At 38.0% G+C, this 23,903-nt stretch overlaps 2 protein-coding genes across 6 annotated transcripts in view; one reads left to right on the plus strand and one right to left on the minus strand.

The window, feature by feature from the left end:
- veph1 (ventricular zone expressed PH domain-containing 1) overlaps positions 1-14,001 on the minus strand; it is a 102,258-nt gene extending 88,257 nt beyond the window's left edge. For 2 of the 3 annotated variants that reach the window (XM_088078781.1, XM_088078779.1), the window contains exon 1: positions 9,853-10,007. The gene's annotated coding sequence lies outside the window, so the exon portion shown is untranslated. Of the gene's footprint in view, positions 1-9,852; positions 10,008-13,896 lie in introns of those variants that run through there. The other variant, XM_088078780.1, reaches the window with a different exon arrangement.
- On the plus strand, positions 13,363-22,341 carry LOC121943611 (lysosomal amino acid transporter 1 homolog). Of its 3 annotated transcripts, none has more exons than XM_088078782.1 (8): positions 13,363-13,520; positions 13,906-14,185; positions 14,956-15,085; positions 15,859-15,946; positions 16,481-16,590; positions 17,062-17,163; positions 18,754-18,939; positions 19,412-22,341. In XM_088078782.1, exons 1-8 carry the CDS (start codon positions 13,457-13,459, stop codon positions 19,526-19,528), a joined length of 1,077 nt encoding a protein of 358 aa, XP_087934908.1. In that variant the 5' UTR covers positions 13,363-13,456; the 3' UTR covers positions 19,529-22,341. The 3 variants fall into 3 exon arrangements, with proteins under 3 accessions (XP_087934908.1, XP_087934909.1, XP_087934910.1); XM_088078783.1 differs by having other exon boundaries at positions 13,381-13,520; positions 13,787-14,185; XM_088078784.1 differs by having other exon boundaries at positions 13,387-13,520; positions 13,910-14,185.
- The last annotated feature ends 1,562 nt before the right edge of the window (positions 22,342-23,903 follow it).

Genomic DNA, 23,903 nt, shown 5'->3' on the forward strand with positions numbered 1-23,903 from the left:
ATTTTGTACACAAATATAAATATTCAGACAAAAAATAGATTGAGCGGTTAAGTGTGAGAAAACCAATTTGAGGCAGTAAGAGGAGCTGTAGAGGTTTAGGGATTTTTCAGTGATTTCTGGTGTCAAGAAACAGACTTTGACAACTGGGACAACCACGAAATACTAACAGAAGTGGATGCAAGTCAATATCAAAGAAGCTGTTCAACATTTTGGGAAATATACTTTAGGCATACCTTCTGCCTACAATTAAGATAAGAAAATTGGTACTACTCTCATGTCTGTGCACCTTCCTGCACATTGGAGGTACTGGTGGGATGCCATTTGATGACATGTTTATGATAATTGCACATTGCAAAACATGACATCCAACTCATGAGTCTACGCTGCTAGAAACCTGCATCATGAAGAAGTCATGGCAAAAAGGCGGAAAGTGTCCAAAGCATGGCTTTATTTCACAAAGCAAAATTACCACAGTGCCTGCCTGTAATGTCTCTGCAACATGGGCTTAAATTCCAGGAATGAAATGTATTTGGCACTATACGTAAGTGCCACTGCTTCCCACCTGAGCAGCACGTCCATTACAAAGGGTTAACGTCCTATGTTATAATAACATTAGTTCCACACAGGCAGGCTTAGCAGATTTTGACAGTGAAGTCACCTGAGTCACATGCTTTTTTTCTTCTCCATTTCTACACTGTTCAAAGCAGTTGCTTTGACATCGAAAACCTTTTTAGGCTTACTTTTTTCTTCACAGGAAATTGATCAGGAATCAATAAGAGAAACTATAAAGAATCTGACCGATAACCAGAATCAATGATAGCAATGATATAAAATCTTATCAGTCAATTCCCATCTCTAGCTCTCTCTTGCTGCTGTCCTTCTCCTGCGTCCATTCCTCCTTCAGCTTTCTCTCCCTCTGTTTTCCTCTTTCTACTTACACTTCAGTAAGTGTAGGTTAATATGTGATGATGTGAACTAAATTACTCCTTGGTAATGTGTGACATATCTGCTACACAATCATACATACCTACCAAAATGAGCATGCATGCACACACACACACACACACACACACACACACACACACACACACACACACACACACACACACTTGCACACACACGCACATGTATGCATGCATGCACCCTGGGAATGTGTGACTGTAGTTTCTAGTTCACAGAGGTGTTTGCTTAAACTGTGCAGCCTCTGTGACATTTTGAGTGACTATCCGTGGGTAAAGTCAGTGGTGTAGAGGAGGGAAAACACAGGTATATGGGGTATATCCACCTCTTTTTCTGCCCCTTTAACAGTATATCCTCCTATTAGCGACAAAGCCATTGGATTACATAAGAGAGTGTATCTATTTCCTCCTCAGTGACATACCCATCTGTGCTCCTGCCTCATCATTTACCACTACACCACCGGTTAACATTATACACAATATGTACTAAAGCAAAAAACATAACGGTTATAGTTTTTGGTTTAGTGCATATGACAAATGTCACCTGAAAGACCCAAACAAAATTAAATGATGAATTTTTAAAATGTTACAGTTTACAATGTTTTCGCATAATGAATCATTTTTTACATCCTTAATATGCTTTCAGTAGTTATTGCAAGACAATGAGTCATAACGAAACAATGGTTTAATGATAATAAACGGTCTTATGCCTTTCAGTATTATGAATGGAGTTATGGGAATTCAAAGGCACTATGTTAACCATTATCACTATTTCTGTTAACCTCAATTAAACATTAAACACTACAAGGAGTAACCGGAAGGGCGGAGGGCAGTTTTCCACTCAAACACAGACACGCACAATCTACATTTGCTTGTTTCTATATCTCTATCTTACCTTCCACATAAAAACCTAAACACATGCACACTGCATGTTTCTACATATTTACAGAAATATTTTGCAAGTAGGAAACACATTTCAGTTTGTCTGCTGCCTCCCTTCAGAGGATGAGCAGCTAAGCGTATGTATCTGTGTCATCATTGTCTACTTGCTGCACCCGCTTTTCTCTACAATCAGACGTCATCTCATCCTTCTACACCATTTCTCTGAAAGTCATGTTGGAGCAAACCCAAGCTAGACCAAAGGAAGGCACAAAGCGAAACACTTGGGAGACCACTGTCTCTACTGCCAAGCCGGTGATGACCATGGAAACCCACCCCCCATTGCCAGGATACCACATCAGGAATTCTTATTGGTCCAAGCCAGGCTGCTGGGACCAAAACAACAAAACAACCGTAAACACAGAGCGAAGCGATTTATCTGTCACACACAGACAGATTCACACACACACGCCTATTATCTTTGTTGTGTAGTGCAACAATCAGAGCTATTTCTCTGCATGGCTGGAGGTACAGTGTGTGTGCATGTGTGTTAGAGAGGTATATTTATGCATAATCTTAAATTGTATGAGAACGCAATATTTATGATGACTGTAAGATTATTAGGCACACCAAACTAAAACTAATGTTAGTTAAAGGCTCATTTGTGCTCAGGGTTAGAAACATATACCGACATGGGCGGAGCCTTCAATTCGAACTGTTTATTTTGTCCATATCTGTGCACGTTTTCTGAAAAGTTTTGCATACGGACAAAATGGAGCAGTGCAAACTTTGCTGATTTTGCCCTCTAGTGCCACCTAGAGGATGTACCTATGCCAACATAGGGGACCCATGGAAGTATGTGGGCAGTGATGGTTACAACACTTGAAATAAATCTATTTTCATCACAGATTTATAATGATAACTAGATTCCGGACCCAAAGATGGATCCACTGAATCCATTTGAGTTGCTTGCATGGCACATATGCCAAAAACGTTTCTTGCTTCCGGGTTTATTTTTGGGTTATGTGGCAGTACGGTTTCTTCCACTTGCCCTGTCTGAGTGCCTTTACATTACATACTTTACAGTTTTACATAGTGATGATTTTACTGATCTATAAATCATTTTTTTAAGCTCAAAACCTTTCAGTGGAGCTTTAAAACCTTTACTGATCAAAAATTCATAATTAAAAAGAATCATAACCTGATTTCCAAATGTAGATGGAGCCTTTATACAAAAACCCTGCAATAAATCCTGACTTCGTGACATTTATAATGTTAAGTTCTTGTTGAAACAGTTACATAGTTAGATAGATAGATAGATAGATAGATAGATAGATAGTTAGATAGTTAGATAGTTAGATAGATAGTAATATCAGTGTCAGTTATCGGTTTTCCGCCAAATAAGTTGTTAAATATTGGCATATCGGATATCAGCAAAAAATCCAATATCGTGTATACCTAAAAGAAAGAAAGAAAGAAGGAGGCAGGGGGAGAGAGATGGGGGGAATCAGAGAGAGACAACAGAGGAAAAAAACAAGAAAAGAAATAACACGAGAAGTGGCTGAAAGAGAGTTGGACACACACTCAGAGTGAAAGAGGAAGGCAGAGAGCAACAGCGGAGCTGACAGAGACAGGGAGCAACAGCCAGAGGTGGATAATGTTTCAGTGGCCTGAATTCCCTGAGTAACCTGCAGACAACTCACATACTGAGCTGCCATTTTTCTACCTGAATGCCTCACAAATACTCTCATAGACACACACACACACACACACACACACACACAAACACACACACACACACACACTTGCACATACAGATTGATATTTTCACATGCCATCCTCTCTTCTCACTAGTGAACTGTTGCAGTTATTTAAGGTATCCTTTCCTGCTCTCACTACATGTCACAGACCGCCTGAGTGACTGAGAACCAGAGTGCGTTTATGTGTGTCCATGCGTGTGTGTATTTGTGTGTAAAAGCAGAGGAAAAATGGGCCTGAGGAATTTCAGTTCTTAAACAATCAGCTAGTTACTATTAATCACCCAGCTACGGCTCAGCAAGCTCAGGAATGCAGCCTTTAAACACACACACACACGCACGCATGCACATGCACACACATGCACACACACACACACACATGCACACACACACACACACACACTAAAAGACAGTTGCAGTGGCTTGTTTGCAGCTGTATTTTTGATATACATAAATTTAAATGTTTCATAATTAACTGAGCAGCATATTTGAATTCCAGTTTTCATTTTCCTGATGTTGGTCTGTCATTCTTCTATAAATACCTAAATTCTTCCACTGAATTTCGACTGAATATAAAGCTCCAGGAGGCACCTATATGTTGCAGGAAAGCTGCGAGTGGGCTTCTGGGTGAGGGGTGACAGAGTGGGGGTGCGTGCTGGGGGGCCGGTGAGAGGGTTCGAGGCTATGTGAGGACAATGTGACTGAAGGGCCTCTCTCTCTTTCCTCCACCACTGCCACTACTGTCTTCACTCAGCACTCTGAGAGACTGAGAGAGAAAACACTGGCTCTTTTGTGTGACCTATAAGACAGACCTCCCTCCCCCGTCTCCCCCCCTCTCTCTCTCCCTCTGTTCAGTCGGCCCTATCCTTCTGTGTAATGTGCACCTGCTCGACTCGGCCGACGAGACATCTCACACACACACAAATACTTTAAAGAAGGAGCAGAGTGAAAGGGAGAGAATGAAGAAAAAGCCCTGCTTTCCACTGTCGTCTTTACATCACTGCTTCATATCTGACTGATTGTATTTCCTACAGTCTTTTTTATGCATATAATAATTATGTGGATTTGAGAGTAGGGGGGAAGCTTTCAACCCTGTTGGAAAGCTGCTTTCAAAAGAACTATTTGAAGTTTGTCACTTCACTCTATTAAGAAAAAAATAAAATTTTCCCACTGGCTGTCACCGTACCACCAGAAACCTCTGGAGTTTCACTGTTTGCTTTTGGGGCTACGGGGCTCATCAGGTTAACAATACTCTAAGGAGGGTATATTAACTTTACAGCATTAACTTTTTTTTGTTCATTTCTGATAATAAGCTAACAAAAAGCATGTCTTTGAAATGGCACTAAATTAATCGTCTTTGTGAAAAGTGTTTACACAAATACATGCTGAAATTGCTTAAAAAGTGTCAGTTTGTGCAGTAATACTTTCTTATGCTCACAAAAATAACTTGCTTCCCCCATAGCCACAGTGAGACATCAACATGCACTAGCTCATTTGATCTGACGATTATAGTCTGTAATACTCCAATTATTTTCTCAATTAATTGATGATTTTTGGAGGGGTGTAAAATGTCACAAATTGATGAAAATTGCCCGTCACAAATACCTCAAGTCGAAAGTCACATTTTGTTAAGTTCAGGCAAAAATGAAAACCTCAAATATGGTCAGTTTATAGTGACACAAAAAACTGGGGCTGACCCAAATACTTCAAAGTTTCAGTTGTTGCCACGGCAATCGACATCCAAATCAGTATCAGAAATGCTTTAATTTTTGTTTTGTTTTTTCAAATGGTGGAGGAAACTGAAAGTCAGTCTGCTGTGCTCTGCTACTAACAAGGAAAAGAAAAGTCATCATTGTCACATTAAAGCCTTCTTTTGATTTAAAAAAAAAGCCCTCAGTGCTTAGTGTCAATTTACTCTGTGGTATCGAAAATCGTGTCAAATATCGATATATTTTAAGGATTTGAAGATAAAAATTCCAGTATCCTGACAACATTAATCTGAAACATACCTGGACTCCTTGAAAAACCCGTTAAGCATCCCAGTCAAGTACTTGTAGTTGTTGTTCTGACAACAACTAAAAGTACCAATTCGTATCTGTCGTATCTGCTTTCATATCTTCCTGACACCCACTGTCCATACTAATGCTGTGATTAAAGGCCGGTTACGTCGGTAGTCACTTCCTATAACTGGGCCAATCAGTTATGTAACTGACGCCATGAATTTCATGAATAAGTAAGATGAATAAAAGTCACAAAGAAGAGATCCCCTGAGGACTTCTGTGGAAATGGTTCCACACCGCCACAGAGAACTCAGTTAAGACTTCCTGAAAGATCGGCGCCTGAAGATTTAGCATAGGAACATAATGCATAAGTGTACTGTATTATATGTGCGGATGTGAGTGTGTGGGACAAAGGAAAAGTTCTCCATTATTTATGCCCTGCAGTTATGCAGCTGTAGAGCAACGATTGGGAATTACAGTATGACAGGAGCTGTAGAGAATAGGTACTGTAAAAACACACTGAGAGATAAAGAATGACAGAACGGGAAATATGGAGAGACAGAGAGAGAAACAGACTGAGTGTGAGGGGGAAAAAATATCTCAATTTCTCTCTCTGCGGTCGGTCAGTGAGGGCCTGATAAGCTAAAGCAGAGGAACACTTAATGTGACACTTAAGGATGTCACACTGCCTGCTGCAGAAAGAGCAGACATGTTATGAATGCCAAGTTTAAACAGTTTAATGCGTATGCATGGCCTTTTACCCTATTGATGGACTAATCAATGCATCGTTCCAGCTCTATCACTATTACTGATATGACAATCAGACATAAACTGCAGAGGATTTCTGTATAAAACTCTCAGCTTTAACCCAGATTCACACAAAAATATCTTTTGGGAACCAGAGTGCCGGATTTGAAGGTGAAACTAATTTGAGTCCCAGACAGGGAAAGAAAAAAAATCCTGCAGGTCTAGACTGATCTGAATTGGCTTCACTGTGTGTTTAAGGATGCATGTGTGCGTCTCTGTGGGCATGACTATGTCAAATGGCATTGAATCCAACCTAAAGTGTTACAGGCTAAAAGAACTCCCACTGCTCCTCTTTGCTCTCAAGTTTGGCTCTGCTGCGCTGTGGGACTCACAGCCACTGAGAGGATTTCCATAGCAGAGAGAAGTGCCGGTTGGAGCAGTGCATTACGGCAACACTCAGCCAACTAACATTCGCGCACATTTTCTAAACCATTCATTATTCATCACTCCCCGCTGCCATCAGCAGACCAAACTCGCAGGCTTGCCCAGAGAGCTGAACGGAAGCGTGTTCTGGTTTCAGCGGGTCTGACCCAGGAGTGCAGGCTTTAAAGGAATAAATTCAGTTCATGAAATATTAGGACCATATTCTTAATAGTGAGCTGCTCTCAAATATCCCCAATACATGTTTAATATGTTTCTAAGTTTAGAAATCTTTTCATAACTTGCATTCTCGGCATTATTTAGATTTCCTGCTTCCTGAATGAGTAAGTGGATTGAATAGGTGATTCAGCCAATGATGCATTGCAGCTTTCACTTGCTGGGTGCATATCCTGAAATCCTAATACATTAAGTTTTATCCTGAAAATACACACAAGCTCATTTTCACTGGAGCTGCAAATCGCCTACATGCTGTCAGCACAAGGCAATGCAAAGATGCCTCAAGATGACTTCACATAAATCCATCCTCTAATAAGAAAACAGAGTGTGTCCTCATTCCTGGATGACAAATCTATCTTTTGTGAGGCCAAGACATGAGATAAATTAAAAGTCCTGGAATCTGATGTAAAGTCAGTGTTTCTCCCAAATTCATTTATTGTGGCGGCCCGCCACAATTAAAAAATCTGCCGCCAAAAACAAATGTTCTATTTTTGGAGCTGGACAATTTATAGCATCACACTCTCAGAGTACAGAACACACTCAGGGCAGAGACAGAGTAGCAGTATTGAATGTGAAACTTAACCGTTCATTCTGCTGGGTCTAAAAGTTTGTGTTTACTCGCCGCAGCGGCTCCTTTTAAACATCAATTTGATCTGATCAACTGTTAAATTATCCACCCAGTGTATCACAAACTGCTGCTAAGGAATACAAGACAAAAAAAAAAAAAAAACAACTCATGGAGAGCCCCATGTGCACTTTGTTATTTAAAAGACCCCACAAGTCCCAAGTCAAGTCTCAAGTCAAGTCACAAGTCAAGTCCAAATCCAAATCAAATCCAAGATTTGAGTTTCAGTCATACTATGCCCTGAACCAGTGATACTCAACTTGTAGCCCGTCGACCAAATCTGGTCTGCAACAGGGTGCCAGGTGGCCCACCGACCATGCTCTCATTTGCAATAAAATTTAATTTAATTCATAGTCTGATTTTTTTTCTGTTAATGTAAATTATGTCCCAGAGTGCATAAAAAGCATTAAAATAGGGCTTGTTTACCTAAAATAAGTGGAAAGGGAGGACCCCCCTGACAGAGGTCCTGGCTAAATATTTACATATTAATTATTAATAGTCATTTATTAAAGGCCCCTGGCTTCCTAACATTTTGCTGTGACCCCAGGGCAAAGTAATTTGACAAGTACTGTTCTTACCAAATGTATTACATTCACAGAAATCAAATTCTCTTTATACTTCATAGTTATTTGTTAAAATCAATTTTCTGGAAGTTGTTGTGTCTCCATCTCTCATTTTCGACCCACATGATTTGCATACTGCAACATGCTTTTTGTTGACCATGGCATAGTTTTTGTACACAAAGGGATCTTTGATATCATTTTTTTCATATAGGGCTTAGCAGCATAAAATTAATTCTTCGTGGTCCTGCACTGCAACTTGATTGGATGTTGTCAGATTGGTTCAAACTATGTGGATCTGTGGAATTACGTGTTAACTTGGTGGTAATTAATAGTGGTAACATTAATTGATTCAGGAAATTAAGGGAAATTAATAGCTTTGTGGCACAATCTTTAAATTAGCTCTTTTTTTTAATCTTCAGGCTTTTGGAAATGTAGCAAGTATTTTCAAGTCAAAAGGCTCAAGTCCAAGTGCAGTCATGAGTCATTGGTGTTAAAGTCCAAGTCGAGTTGCATGTCTATTTTGATTTTGTCAAGTCGAGTCTAAAGTCATCAGTTTACAGCTTGTTTTAAAAGACACAATAAAATCCGATTTGGTCTTTGCAATCTGAAGAGAGTATGGGAAGTGTGTGTCCATGTTTCTGTCCTGCCCTGTGACTTAATAGCAACCATCATCCAGCCATGACTGATTTGGCAAGAATGGAGAATGAATGAAACATGAATAAATGGATAGCAGCAATGGACAGCAATTTTGCATATCAAGTCCTTTCACAATGTCTATGAAAAGATAATTTCCATTTTATAGAAATAATGCATTAAAACAATCAGGACATTGTCCTTCCTCCCCGGTACATCAACATCTGTCTGTCTCAGGAGTCTGTGACCTTGAGGAGTGCCCCTTCTATTCTCACACACACATACATACACACACACACACACACACACACTGGTAGAGCAACAGTAGATTTCGACTTTGACAGGTCATTAAGTGAAGAAATGCACAAACTAAATGCAAGAAATGCGACTGAACTTGCCTATCAAGCTCTTTACACATTCCTCTGTATTTACACCGAAACACACACACACACACACACACACACACACACAGAGAGAGAGAGAGAGAGAGAGAGAGAGAGAGAGAGAGAGAGAGAGAGATAGACACAGAGACTACTTGAAAGTAAAGCAGGTAGCCTAAAAAATAAGTACTCTAGGATATTAAAATGTTTCCTGAAAAACACAGAAATATCGAAAGCTATGTGTGTCTGTACCGTACTTTAAATATTACCTTTATCGCATTTCTATAGAGGCAAAAACACTGTAAATAGGCTCCACTGTCAGCATTTGCAATAATTAACAAGTATTTAACCCATTGCATTCAGTGCCTATAGCAACAACCACGGAAACACCTCCCAAATCCACCTGCGCGCTCTCCTGTGCATTCATTTTCATATATGACAAGTAAAATGTTTTGATGCACTGTGGCACATCGGCGCTTTACACACTGATTCACCTCATCCAGTCAACTTTCCCGACATCAAGGAATGTGGGTGGCATTCATGCATTCAACCCCGGCAACGCGTTTCTGTCTCCAATGACAGAATGCCATGCAACAAGAAAAAAACAAAAACACGATTCAATTCCTAACACCTACAGCGTCGGACAGCTTACCTGCTCCGTGCAGGACGAGGACGCACGGACACTGAACGCAGAGCTTCGTTCAGCACCTCCAAACCTCGGACCGAAGCGGCACATAGCAACACAAATTTCCCCTGCACAGCTTCAAGTTCCCCCACAGAGCGAGCTTTATGTTCATTCTCGCCGGCCACCATTGGAGAACGCGCCATCGTGTGGCGGCAGACGAGAGCGCGCAGCGCAACAGGTGGATGAGGGAGGGACAGGTTAGGATGCTGCCTTCAAGTGCTATCGGAAAATATAGGAAGGACCATGACAAACGTGAACTAATGTATCAAAGTGGCCAATTTCCTGAGCTGGTTAGCCTATATAGTGGGCCTCATGCAGCAACATTGTCTTAAATGTCTCTTATATTTTCTCTTAATTACCTGAAAAGACAACATTTAAGAGAAGTCAACTGCAGATGCACCAAACGTTCTTAACTATCCAAATTTGTTCCGCCCAAAGCTGAATATCACTTGATCATAAGTCACCTTTAAGCATAGGTGACACCCTCTCAACACTACATAAAGGAAAGTTTTGTGCCATGTGCAAAGACTCTGGCACATGTACAAGACTGGAGACATGCCACCAAAAAAGACTGAAAAAAAAAACTACTGCAGTGGTAAAATTAATGTACACCTACTGTGAAATAGACTTAAATAAAGTAAATGTGATTTCAGGAAAATGTATTGAAGCATTAAAAATAAAAGTACTCATGCACAAAGGTTTAAATAAATTCAATTAATCAAAATAGTTAAAACATTTAAAATAATAATAATGATTTTAAAAAATTAAATATTTAAAATAATTAAAAGGAAAAGCAACAAGTCCTCATATAGTATATACGAGAAGCTGGACACGTGAAACTTTTTAATAATGCAATCTACCTTTTTTTAATGCAAAAAACATTTCACGTTTATTGTATCAGCTGCACTTGTATATTTTCATAAAATATGTGTGCAAAAATCTTCATTTTTAAAAGGAGCCACTAACTTAACTATCAAAATTAGAGTGGAGTAAAAAGTACAACATTTCCCTCTGAGGTGTAGTGGAGTAGAAGTAGAAAGTGGCAAGAGATAAAAGTACTCAAGTGATGTAAAGGTTCCTTAGAGTTATCCTTACTTATTTATACTTAGTACAGTATTTGAGTAAATGTACTTAATTACATGGTCAGCAGAGGGACACACAGTAGATTAATTTATAGTATTTGGGATCAATGCACCAAGTATTCTTTAGCCCTGAAATTTAATAATCTAGACATTATAATTACTCTAAAACATTATCTAAATTTGATTAAATGATATTCATGCAATTTTTAAACGTTCCTCAAGTGGAAAACTTATTTTTACTTGCACTGGGTAACAATTTGTGATCTGTGAAAAAAAATAGTTTTCTCTTATCTTGGTAAGAATGCTCTCGAGCACTCGTAAAATTTTCTTTTACCTAAGAGAAGAGCAAAAATAATAAATCATCAGTTCATCCCAAAAATCTGTGGGTGCTGACAAAATGAGAACAAATTGTGGATATGAGCAAAAATAAGAGAAAATTTGTTCATATATAGTTTCCTGAATTAGGCTCAATGAGTACCAGTTCATCAGGTGTCCCTGCATATTAGGTCATGTGCCTTCAGTTGTAGGCTAAGGCTTTTATTAAATAAACCTGTCACTGAATAAATAGACATGTGACTAAAAAAATAAATAAACCGGCAAATAGGAATACATTCAAAGTCAGTATCAATTCACTCCCAGCTGAATGCTTTGAATGATTAAGACTGCATCGATCAACCCTACAACCCATCATACATTAGTAATACAACTGATGTTTTGATCTGGGATTTGGATGGTATGCTCTTTGTGAAACATTTAGGACTAACTGACTAACTGATTTTTTTAGGCTACCTCTAATAAAAAATTAATCCAAGCATCAACCTCATGTTTTCAGTTTTTGTAACTCTCCTGTGGCAGCTGTTCTGTTGATGAACTTCTGACACAAATAAACATTTTGTTAAAAGCTCAATTTTCACTCCTTTTCACTAACTAATACTTGAAATTATTATTCCATACCCATATCATTGTGGGAGTTTGCAGGGAACCCCTGAAGGCAGCATGATACCACAGAGGGGATTGAACTAGAGGGGTAGATGAAGCCTAATGACTTCATGGCTGCATTCCAAACCAAAGTAAATTATCCCTAATCCCTTTTCCCGGCTCAGACATACTGTTTAATGTTTGCTTGAGTGCCATAACGACCACTGGCAGAAACTATGTATATGGGAGGAAGCGGAAAAGATAAAGGTCATGTTACATGTATTAGCTAATAGTCCGACCAAAATAAACAATGTATGTCTTACGTATATTTCAATTATTATTGTAATTATTATTAATATGTTTAGTAGGCCTAGAAGTAGTGATAGTAGTAGCGGAAGCATGGCACCTTTTAAATAAATAATAAACGTTTAAAAAACAAAACTAATAAAGGTATGCTCAACAAAAAAAGAATACATTTTTCATCATAGTTTATGATATAACCTCATAGCAGCGGGAATTAGTTTGATTTATTTGTCCTTTTCACTATCTTAAAATTGCATTTAGGCTATGTTAGGTCCATGTGATCAGTGGGGGTGGTATTTCTCTGGTATTTCCCCCAGCATCATTCATCAAAAGTGAAGCTAGAAAATAATTTTTCTGTTTCCGGCGCGGCAGTTTGGCCTTCAAAATAAAAGCGCAGGTTTCGTCACCTTGAAGGGACTAGACTTAGACTTAGACACGTTTATTTATCCCACTTGTGGGAAATTCACTTGTCACAGCAGCCGTGTGTACAGAAAATAAAAATATATGTAAAATATCAATATAGACAAAATATAAAATATGAAATGTCCAATAGTGCAAAAAATAGGCAAAAAATAGGCATGTGTCAAGGAAAACAAAAAATGTACAGGTTGTAATACAAGACTACTGGGTGAAAAGCAGCAGAGCCCTTTAAGTTCTTCTAGTGCACTAAAAAGCAGGTACATATTTACAAATTAAAACCTGGCCCATTTGTAAATGTCGGAATTGTTAGACTGGACTAAAATACATTTGTGAGAAAGTTTCATACAGCAAATTAATAAAATGCCAAACTCCAAGCTCTTCTTGATGAGAATGTCTTTTCCATCCGCAAAAGCCACTGCAATACCTTAGGGGCTGTTTGTTGCTGATGAGTAGGGAGGGGGTGGTGCTAAATGGGAGAGGCACCTTGTTATTTTAAAGCACTAGGGAGGGAGGTTTTTTTTGTTTGTTTGTTTTTTGTTTTGCTTGGAGAAGTGAAATTCAACTTTGAATGGTCATATATATATATTAAATAACGTCAGGGCCCAAAAACCCTCAAATGACTTTAAAACATAGGCAGTATAAAAAGAATGACGACATAACAGCTTTCTGAAAGTGAAGCACTGGGTTGCAGTGGTTGCAGTGGTATAGAAACGATAGTATGTGAGGATATTATTTTGAAACGTCTAACAGGATGTTATAATATCATTCAGTATGTCTCATCACTTGGGGACCACCAGCAATGGATAAGCTAGGAGCAAATCGATAATGCTTTTATAAAACGTGTGAGGATGAGGGAAAAATTTACGAAGACCAATAAACACACTGCAATCTTTGCCGAGTCCATTTTGTCAGGTGAGCGATTAACGTTACCGGAAGCTAGTTTTAGCCACCTTTGTGTGTTAGCATCCAATCCTCAAATCCATGCAAATTAGCCTTAACAATGACAATGACAGTGTCTGAAGCTAATGCAAATTTATCTTAAATTTGCAATAATTAAGAAAACACCACACACGTTGTAGGATTTCGCGAAGTCATTATTATCAACTAAAGCAGTTGTAACACTTCTCACTCGTTTGGTAGGCTACCTGATGGAGTTTGTTTTGCTTTTTCTCATGCAGACTCATTAAATGACAGCACGAGTCTCCACACATCTGTTATATGAGGTAGCTAGGCGTGTCAGACCTGCTTTCGTTAGGTCTGTTGCCAGAGTAAACACACATCTACTCACTCTGTGGAGGCAGCGGAAGCAACTGGAGGAGAGGTCCTGCAGCTGAGGGGGAGCAGGAAGCCGGCGGACAAAACCGGTATTTCGCCATGGCCACCGCGCGCTTTCCCGGGAAGAGTGCGGACGTGGCTGCCGCCAACTGGACAGCTCCGGTGCTGGGCCGACCGGTGTGTGTCAACGGGACGCCGTGGATCCTTTACCTGCTGGAAGAGTGTGTGGAGAATGTGTGGGAGTACTGCAGCGTGGTGATAGGACTCATATCCATGTTCTGTTTCCTGCTGTCCACTCTGCCGTAAGTAGCACAACACCTGTGATGTTAACCATTCTTCATCGAGTGTTTAATGTTGAGGTGAAACCCAGTTATCTGACTAAAACTGTTTGTGATTTGTCATTAAAAACACTGTGCGGCAGAGGCTGACAGCCAAAACTGACTGATGGAGATACCTCCCCCCTTAACCCTTTGAAAACTGAAGCTACATAAGTTTTCTTGTGCTGCTTTCAGACAGCCTTAACAAGCATAAAACATGGTGCATATATACATATATATATATATATATATATATATATATATATATATGCTGCAAACTGGACAGCTCCAACGAAATTTCATTGCATAACCTGCAATGACAATAAAGGTCTATCTATCTAAACCCTGAGAAAATTGGTTTAATTTCTTTCAAATACACGAGGACAGAAGGCATAAGCACTTAATGAGAAATGTTCTACAAACTGCAATAAATTAGTGTATTTAGAAAATTATTTTTAAAAAGCTAGGGGAAAATATGTAGGAGACAAAAAAGTTAAGGGGAAACTATGCTTCTAATTATCATAATTATATGTTTAAAAGTATTTTACAGAATTCAGTATATTTTTTTTTTGTTTTGTTTTCCAAATTTTAATTTAATCTTTAATCTTTCTTGCAAATTTTGGGCGCTCGGCAGGTCAAAAGTTAGGTGTACATATTTATACATGAATACACAAGTCTGGTATATGTTCACATTAACAACTGATAGAAGTTTATATTTAATTTAATTAAAAAATTAATTCATCCTACCCATCTAGGCAGGTCTGTGAGGCCTATCGGAACGGTAAAGTGGAGGAGGCCATGTCTTTTGGCTTTCTGTTCTTCCTCTTCAGTGGAGACTTGACCAGCTTTGCAGGCTGCTATCTCACCAGCCAGCTGCCTATTCAGGTAGGAATACACACACATGCACTCATCCTCAGTGTGCGTGTCTATAAACTCTGTCCTACTATTGTTTGTCCCTGGCAGATCTCAGTTGTAGTCATATTTAATTTCCTTTCTTGCCCCCTTGGTGAGTTATTACATTTCAGACAGCCTGTGCTCAGGTCTGCTTGTTTTTGCTGCAGGATTCTTTGTGTACGTACTGCAAATACTGTGTTCAAATTCACCGTTAGCTTACCTGTTCTAAAACAAACATGAAAATTATGCTATGTATTGTTGCATGTTTAACCATTTTGTTGCCATTAGGTAGAAGAACATTAAAAGCATAATTCACATGGTTTTGAATTTTGGTGACTATGAGTTTAGATACCTAATTACTTTCAACTTTATTTAAATAAACAATGAATCATTCCTCAGACTTTTATCCGGTAAAGCTTAAACTAATGAGAGAAATGCTGTGTATTTATATAAAGTTTATGCAAGTATAAGGACAGTGTGCGGCAATTCTCTTCCCTTCAAGTATGGACCATTTCCTCCTATGCACCTGTCAACAGGTTATTGAAGGTATTCATGAGCGTCCACAATTTAGATGACTCTTGACCTGAATTGGTTGAATTTAAAATTACCCCCTCATCTCAACAGTATTACCTAACAATCAATCAAAGCTTTTTCGTATTGTACCCAACAGTGTGAACTCATAACCAATAAGTCTATGAGTTATGTTGCAAATTATATTTTTGAAACAGATTGTGAAAGTCTGTATTTTCATGTCTCTCTTTCAGATAGTCACTGTGGTGTTCTACATCTTCACAGACCTGATCCTCATCTCTCAGTTTCTCTACTATAAGATCAAGAACAGCTCTAGCAGAAGTAAGCCCAAACATTTTCCCTGCTTGTCAGTTTAAACAGAGCTGGCAGGCGATGCCTCTGTGAGTCAGCCACATCGCGACCCTCAGGATTAATGTAAGGCCAACAATGAGGATGGAAATATTCCCTGCTGTTGACTCAACAGATGTTTAATTTGAAGTGCATGACAGCCACCCGCTGACTTCAGGGATGACAGGGACAGTTGCAGTTGTTATGTACTTAATAGGGGTTATCACCAAAGCCAAAAGAGCATAACAGTCTAATGATTCATAATGAGACTCACCCAAGACTGCACACTGCCCTGCATGTATACAGTGTGTATGTTAGTCTTGTTTTTATGCAGCCTTTGGTACTCACTCCTTGGCACTGATGCAGAAAAACTGAATCATGTCTCTTGCACTTGTCTAGTTTAAAACAACAGAAAATGACGTTATGTATGTCAGTGTCAGCTTAATTTCAGTTTATGTTGGGTTTTTTTTTTGCCTGTGCTTATCTTGACTGTCGGTTCTCTGTTTTGTGTTTGTGTGAGTGCTACAGAAAGCCCTGTGTTGAAGTGGCTGTGCCTCACGTGGTGTGGCGCTGCTACGTTAGCCCTCCTGGCTTTACCCAGTCTCATCATAGACAATAGTGCAACTTTAGACACCCAGGTAAGTAGATTGTTCGAAGTGTACTGTTGATATTTGAATCCATGTGTGTATATGTGCAGGTGCTAGATTTAGTTGTTCATAAATCAAATTTGGTTTGTTTTTCTCTGACAGTTTATTGGACACACAATCATTGACGTTTGACAAGAGCTGCAATGATTAATCAATTAGTTTTCAACGATTTAATTAATTGCCAACTAATTTGAAAACCATTTAATCAATTTGAGTATTTTGTTTGTTTTTTTTTTTAAGAGGTCATCTTGGGCTTTAGGAAACACTGATCAACATTTTCAATATTGTCACATTTTTTATCGACCAAACAACCGATTGATTAATTTAGAAAATAATCGTAAGATAATCGCCAGTGAAAATAATCTTTTGATTCCCACTTTTGACCGGAGATTGTGGTTGTACTGTTTCTATTGTAGTGCAACATTTTGACTCTTTCTCCCTCTTTCTCCTCATCTTTGTCAGAGTCCAACTACCTCTAAATCAGTAGAAATCACTGGCTATATATGTGGATACCTGGCATCTGTTTTCTACCTCTGCTCCCGTTTCCCCCAGCTCTATAAAAATGTAAGTGGAAATTTGTTGGTGTGTTTCAGTTGCCATGTGCAGTTTGTTTGGTTTGCATGAGAGCAGTGGCATCCTGACAGGAGATCTTGGACTGCTTTCTCAGGCTCTTGTCCCTGGGGCTCCGTGGAAAACTGCACTTATTATATGTTAGTTTGTCATAAAACGGGGACTGTGTGTTTCAAGGGAGAGGTGGGACTTGTGTGCTTGTGTTTACAGTATGTGTGTCAAAATAGGAACCAGACGTTGAAGACAATGCTGCTGTTGTGCTGGAGAAACATCCTGGCTCAACTGCAGCTATTAATCACCAGAGGGGATCTTCTCAGTATGGTGCGAGTGCCAGAGAATCTTCTGGGCACATACATACACACTCGCTTTCTGAGACTATTGTAAATCATTTAAGTAGGATTTGCCCTGTGGGAATTCCTACATGTTAAAACATGCTTGTTTTTTCAGCAGAAAGCCCCAAATAATTTCACTATATCATTCCAAGTGGCAAGTTGCTCATCTAGTTTGATGAATCGTATTTTTTATGACTACCTTCAGTATTACTATGAGACCTTTGGGGAGAGATTGAACTTTATTCAGTTAAAGTTATGTTTCTTTGGTTTCACAATAATGGATGGATGCCCTCATTCCTGGTCACATATGATGCAAAGAAGTGATGATTGTTTTTCTGATGTGTTAAACGTAATGGATTACGCATCCTTCATGCAGCTTGAGCTGAATGACACTCTTGTTGTCTACAGTAGAATAAACTAGCAGTATAATCTCTGTAATATTTTCTTTTCAATGTCTGCAATGGTTAGTATCCTTCCAGGGAAGTTGCTGATGGCAGTAAAAGATAAAATTCCAATAGTCTTATCCGTTAATCTTGTTATGGTTGTCTGTATCTGATTTGAGCCCAAGTACATGGAAGAAAAATTTATTGTTAAGATTGAAACTGAAACTTACCTTGTGGTTAAAATATAGTACCACACCTATTCCCTTTTTTCTGACTGCATGTTTTCACCATTGACTGTATATAAAGGTAGACTATAAAAGTTTAGGCATACATGTGATGCCATCTTGCGCTGGTGACATCATTTGGAGACAAAATCTGCGCAGTAGTGATTGGGGACTGGAGCCAAGGTATCGAGGTCATTCCCATACACATGCCGCGCTCAGCGCTTTGAAGCCATTTGCCTTCAAATAAATAATTGAAGCCAAACTTATCAGAAATTTGAACACTTGAACAAATATCAACATAATAACAACTACCTAAAATGACAGAAACTGTTTTTTGAAAAAAATTATTTGACATGTACTTTGTTTGTGTTTGTCCCATCTGCTAACATTAAGCTTAGGCGTTTATGACCTATACTGCAGCCAACCACCAGGGAGCAATCAAGATGTTTTGGCCTCACTTTTGGGATGTTGTCATGCCCTCCATCTTTATAATAAAGCCTGTTTTTCACAACAAGATGAGGCTCCAGTATTATCACAAAGCTAAATTAAAGTAGTGAAATACATACTGAGTAGATGAACATTAGTTCATTGCAGATCTTGCTGTATAGTCCGTTAACAAAGTACTGTAAACTCTATGTATTCTAGTTTCAGCGACAGTCTACAGAGGGCACCTCTTACCTGTTGTTTGCTCTGGCCATGATGGGCAATGGAACATATGGGTTGAGTGTCATCGTGGTCCTGCCGGCGCTGAAGGGCACCAAACAGACGTTCATCATCAAACATCTGGCCTGGCTCATCGGCAGCCTGGGAGTCCTCATACTTGACTTCTTTGTATCCTTTAAATCACAAGTTAAGCCACAAGTTTATTGTCTGTTACAACCTCTGATAATACCTCCATGAGAAAACATCAGTCTCTTATTAGGTTATATGGTAATTTCATTTAAAGGTCCAGTGTGTAAGATTTAGGTTTATTTAGTGGCATCTAGTGGTGAGGACTGCAGATTACCACCAGCTGAGACTTCCCCCTTGATAGATTTCCTTCAGTGTTCATTGTGCAGGAGGTTTTTACCAGGACCTGAATTATCTGCAGAGGTCTCCTTCTCCCCAAAACAAAGCTCATTTTAATATAACAAAAATACAACAATCCTTTTTTGTCAGGTGATTATACATCAATGAAAACATCCTTATTATATTATATTCCATTTCTGTCAATATATCCCCCTAAATCCTACATGCAGGACCTTTAAGAGAACACTATATTGTTTAAATGAACATGTTTCCGTTTGAGCCTTAACCTAGTAAGGTGACTGCGCAATTCATCATGTACAGGAAGAACAGCTCCACCAAAAACAACAAACTACTCAGCATCCCAGAGGTGGAGCCTCTACTTTGTGACGATATGGAGCTGTCCGTGTTATAAGACAGAGAATGGACACCAGCATGGACCACACAGTCAAAACTGGACTGCCCTGTCTACGGTTTGGTTTTGATCATTCTGTCTGTGGTCACTGGCTCACTCAAAACAACTTCACAGAACAGACACTGCAGAAGCTTTGTAGGATGTACTTTTCTGCTTTTAAAAGGACAAAATTGCAGACTCGTATATGGTTATCTGTGGTAATAGGACAGGAAAAGATACAGAAAGTGTTTGGTCTATACATTTTCCTGAACAACAGGGATCAGGTAAAATTAAGAACCCTAAGAAACATTTCTCCGGTTCTTTCTATGCAGGCAAGTTAGCATCAATAAATTTTTTCTTCTGGTTATAAGTACTGTAATTTATGATACATGTCTCCACTGGGATTTCTTGATTTTGTTTTGGATGGAATAACTGTGTTTTTATTGGCCACAGGGGACCATACACACCCAGAGGAGGAAGCTTAATGCCAGACGTCTCTTGACTTATGCAAGCTTTATGGAAGAATGAAGTGCCTGTTATATTTACACAGTTTTGATAGAGTAAATACTGCAGTAGAGAATTGCAATATTATGCTAAGAGGAATGGCGTGAGATTTAAGTTTTCTTACTTGATTTGGTATTCGAGTGCAGAGTAACAAAAGAACTAACTAGGGCTGTAGTGAAAACCAGATATTCGAATGACGAGACAGGACCTGCTATTCAACCACCCCAACCCAACTTTGGTAGGACTTGCATGTCTGTGAGAGAGAAGTGTGATAAAGAGGGGGAAGAGAAGGTGGAAGGTGCAATGTTTCAGTAATATATTAATAACACGAACATCACAGGTCGGGCCGCATCACTAGATGAAAACCAAGTACTTTACTAAAGTTGCTAGCCCTGAATAACCATTTACAATTTGTCTCAAATGTTCCTTCCCCTCATCGGACATCCATTTTAATTGCTTGAAGTGGGGATCAGTGGCTGTGCTGAGAACACTGGTTTTATTTGTGTCTGACAGCAGCAACTTCCTTTCTTTATCCTTCACCAGTTTAAAGGTGAAAAAAAAACATTTGAAAACCGATTTTGACAGCAAATACCACTGTAACATTGAGGCTTCAAAGCTTTACGGTCATGCTTAGAGCTAACACAGTTTCTATGTGTGGGTGACAGATTTGGCGATTATCAGGGTTATTTTCCAGATGGTTAACTGTGGCTAACAGGAAATTGTAGTGAGCAACACATTAGAGTTCAAAGTTTGTAAGACATTAAATAGCTGGGATGTGAAGGTCTGCAGGTGGCCATTACTACTGTATGACCTAATCTGTATTTCAAAGTATTGTTGCATTTCTCTGCTGTATGGTCCAAGCTCTCTGCTGTACTGAAGAATCGCATTGTTTGTGCCTTTTTTAAATATGTAGTAGTCTTAATATAAATGCACTGTAAATACATTTATTAACTAAGTTATTTTTTAATTAAGCTAGATTAATTAACTATTTACAGCGATTTATTTAAGCCACTTTTTGTAGTCAATGCAGTGAAACTTTTTTTTCTCATTACCTCTTCATGTTCTTAAATATGATCTGCCTCTCAGTGTTTTGAGCACTATTAATTGTTTTCTTGTAACAGCCTCCTCTTTTGTAGCATCTTCATGACATTCAAAATATCCATTTTAAAAAACATGACTGTTTGATAATTTATTTTCAGATGCATCTAAGAATAGGAAGATTAATGAGATGTTATTGAAGACATGTTAAAGTAATGAGGCTTAAAATTAGTTTGCACATTTAAGATGTGTTTTTGTTCTGTCATGTCTGCTTAAAGCAGAGATGCTGTTGTCAAGTCACATTTATTTTTAAAACGCCTTTTTCTTATTGTCGTTGTTCAAAGAGTAACACAAAACAAACAGATGACAAAGCGGAGCAAAAATAAAATGGAACAAATAGTCATTGATGACGAGCATTTCAAGTTATTGGATATTAATTTAGATCATTAGCAAAACTATCAGTTAATCAGTGTTGTGCCAAATGTTGTTACAGAATATGTGTGTGGTGTTGTCATCTGGTCATTGCATAACTTAAGTACTGTACTTGCATAGGTTTGCAGATTTTTCTACCTCGTAGTGTGGACATGATTTATTTCTCCCAGTGTGCTTGAGGAGCTGGCTCATAATTGAAGCATAAATGTGTGGATCCAGTTTGTCTCTGCTTGAAGGGAAAATTAATCGAGCACACATTGCATCTAAAACTGTGAATTCTAACAGTTTATCTGTTAGCATTTAAACACGTTCATAGAAAATCATAGTTGTTAAGTATATGTTGGCCGTTGTATAGCCAGCTGGTTCTGTTTTTCAATGCTAAATCAGTCATCTGACGCAATAACATGGAATTGTGTGTATTTTGGGGGATTTCTTCTGACTTAGTTTACTGAGAGGGAAATTTATTTGCAATATATGTGATTAGAGTAAAAACAATTTCACAAATAAATTCAGTTTTTCCAAATTATTTTTGTATTGTCCAATTGATCCCTTTTAAATTTCTTCTAAATGAGTCTGATATACTTTTTCAATCTAGCACAAAAAGTACACTATTGTATATATTATTACTGTATAATGTAGAATGTGTAGTATTTACAAGACTAGTTTTTACTTTAACACTATAGCTATGACATATTCATTTTCTCTAAGTATAATTTACACGGCCCATTATATTGTCATTTTAAGCTCTGTGCCCGGGTATGTCTACTGACAGTGTCTTCTGAAATTAACTGTATATAAAACCACTGTAATGTACAACTTGAATAAACTGCAATATACTGTATATCATTAGGTATTTGTTGTGATTAGAGGGAAAAGAAACTAGGGCTACACAATTATTTAATAAATCAGACATTTAGGAGCAAAATACATCATTTTCTATGAATGTTAATCATGTGTCGCATTAAGAATGCACGCTCTGTTCTTTTGAAGGCATGAGACACAACTTTTACACTGCTAAAATCATTACCATTATTGAGGAGATAGTACTTACATGTAACTGGTTACTGTAATTATATCACAAGATGAATGTAAATGAAATCAGATACAGTTACTGAGAAAAAAAATATGTCATTAAATTACAGTTACTAATCAATCATAATGATGATTACGAAAGTGGTTACACATGAAAAAAAATATTTTCAGTAAAAAAGTTTATGTGCAGAATAAAACATTAATACTGCTGCTTTACATCTTTTTGCCGTGCAGGAATTCTTTTGGCGTATTTTGGACAATGCAAGTTGAAACAAATTTGGGCCCAACATTCATGCACTTATGTTTTTAGGTCTTTTCAACTTTATTGCCCTGTTTAAAACTTTTGTTGGTAAAGTAATATATAAGTAATAAGTTACATGAGTTTGATGTAGTAACCAAAAAGTTACATAATTTATTAAATTTTTAACAGCGTAACTAATAACCTACCTATTACATTTCAAAAGTAACCTTCCCAACACTGGTAATTACTACATGAAGGAAAATAACAGAAAAACATATTTTAATTTTAACAGCCACTGAATACTTAATATTTAAATTTAAACATTGAATTCATCCTGTTTAAATATTTTTACTTTAAAAATACTTTAATTTTAGGTTCTGACACAGAGAAATCAAACTTGAGCAACCTGAATCTATATATTATTTTTTAAATCTGAATTTGATTTCATAGGAAGACAAAGTGTTCAAATTTAGCTTTTGAATTGCAAATCAATAGATTTAATAATAAAAAATAAGGTACATGGTTTGTAAAGAAAAACATTTCAATGCAATAAATTCAGTGGTGATTAAATTTCAGTATGAGATAGTCAGTTGCTCTTAAATTTGAAATGCTTATGTCTAGTATGTACTTCCATATCTCTGATGTTTTACTCTTGGAAATGTTATTAGGTTTATTTAGGTTTTTGTTGACTGTTTAACACGTTTGCACCCAAACAACAAACAGTAAAAACTTTATACGCTGGATTGTTACATTTTGATACAGTCCTTATTCCATATGTAGCAGATATCAGTATAATTTAGCAATAATCATTGCTACTTTACAATTATTATTTTTTCTTAATTTGTTTTAATTTTTTATGGTCGTTCCTGGTGCTTGAAATCACTGCAGCATTACTCAAAGCTGTGTTCAGGGTGGCATACTGTATTATAATAAACCTGCTCATGTCTCTTTTATTCCTGGAGGTATTGCTTTGATTGCTCATTATTTGCATAGTATCCTAAAATGTTACAACGGGATTACAACAGGTCTCTGTAGTGGGGTAAACAGCCCTCCACCCTCAAATAACCAGCTCCTTTTTGACAGAACTCTCTGGCAACCAATTGATAAAATGTTTCCCTCTGAGGGCGGGAATAGGGAAATTTATGATTT

The sequence above is a fragment of the Plectropomus leopardus genome, chromosome 6 (genome assembly GCF_026936395.1).
Source record: "Plectropomus leopardus strain MGB_pleo_1.0 chromosome 6, ASM2693639v1, whole genome shotgun sequence".
Taxonomy (NCBI): Eukaryota; Metazoa; Chordata; class Actinopteri; order Perciformes; family Serranidae; genus Plectropomus; species Plectropomus leopardus.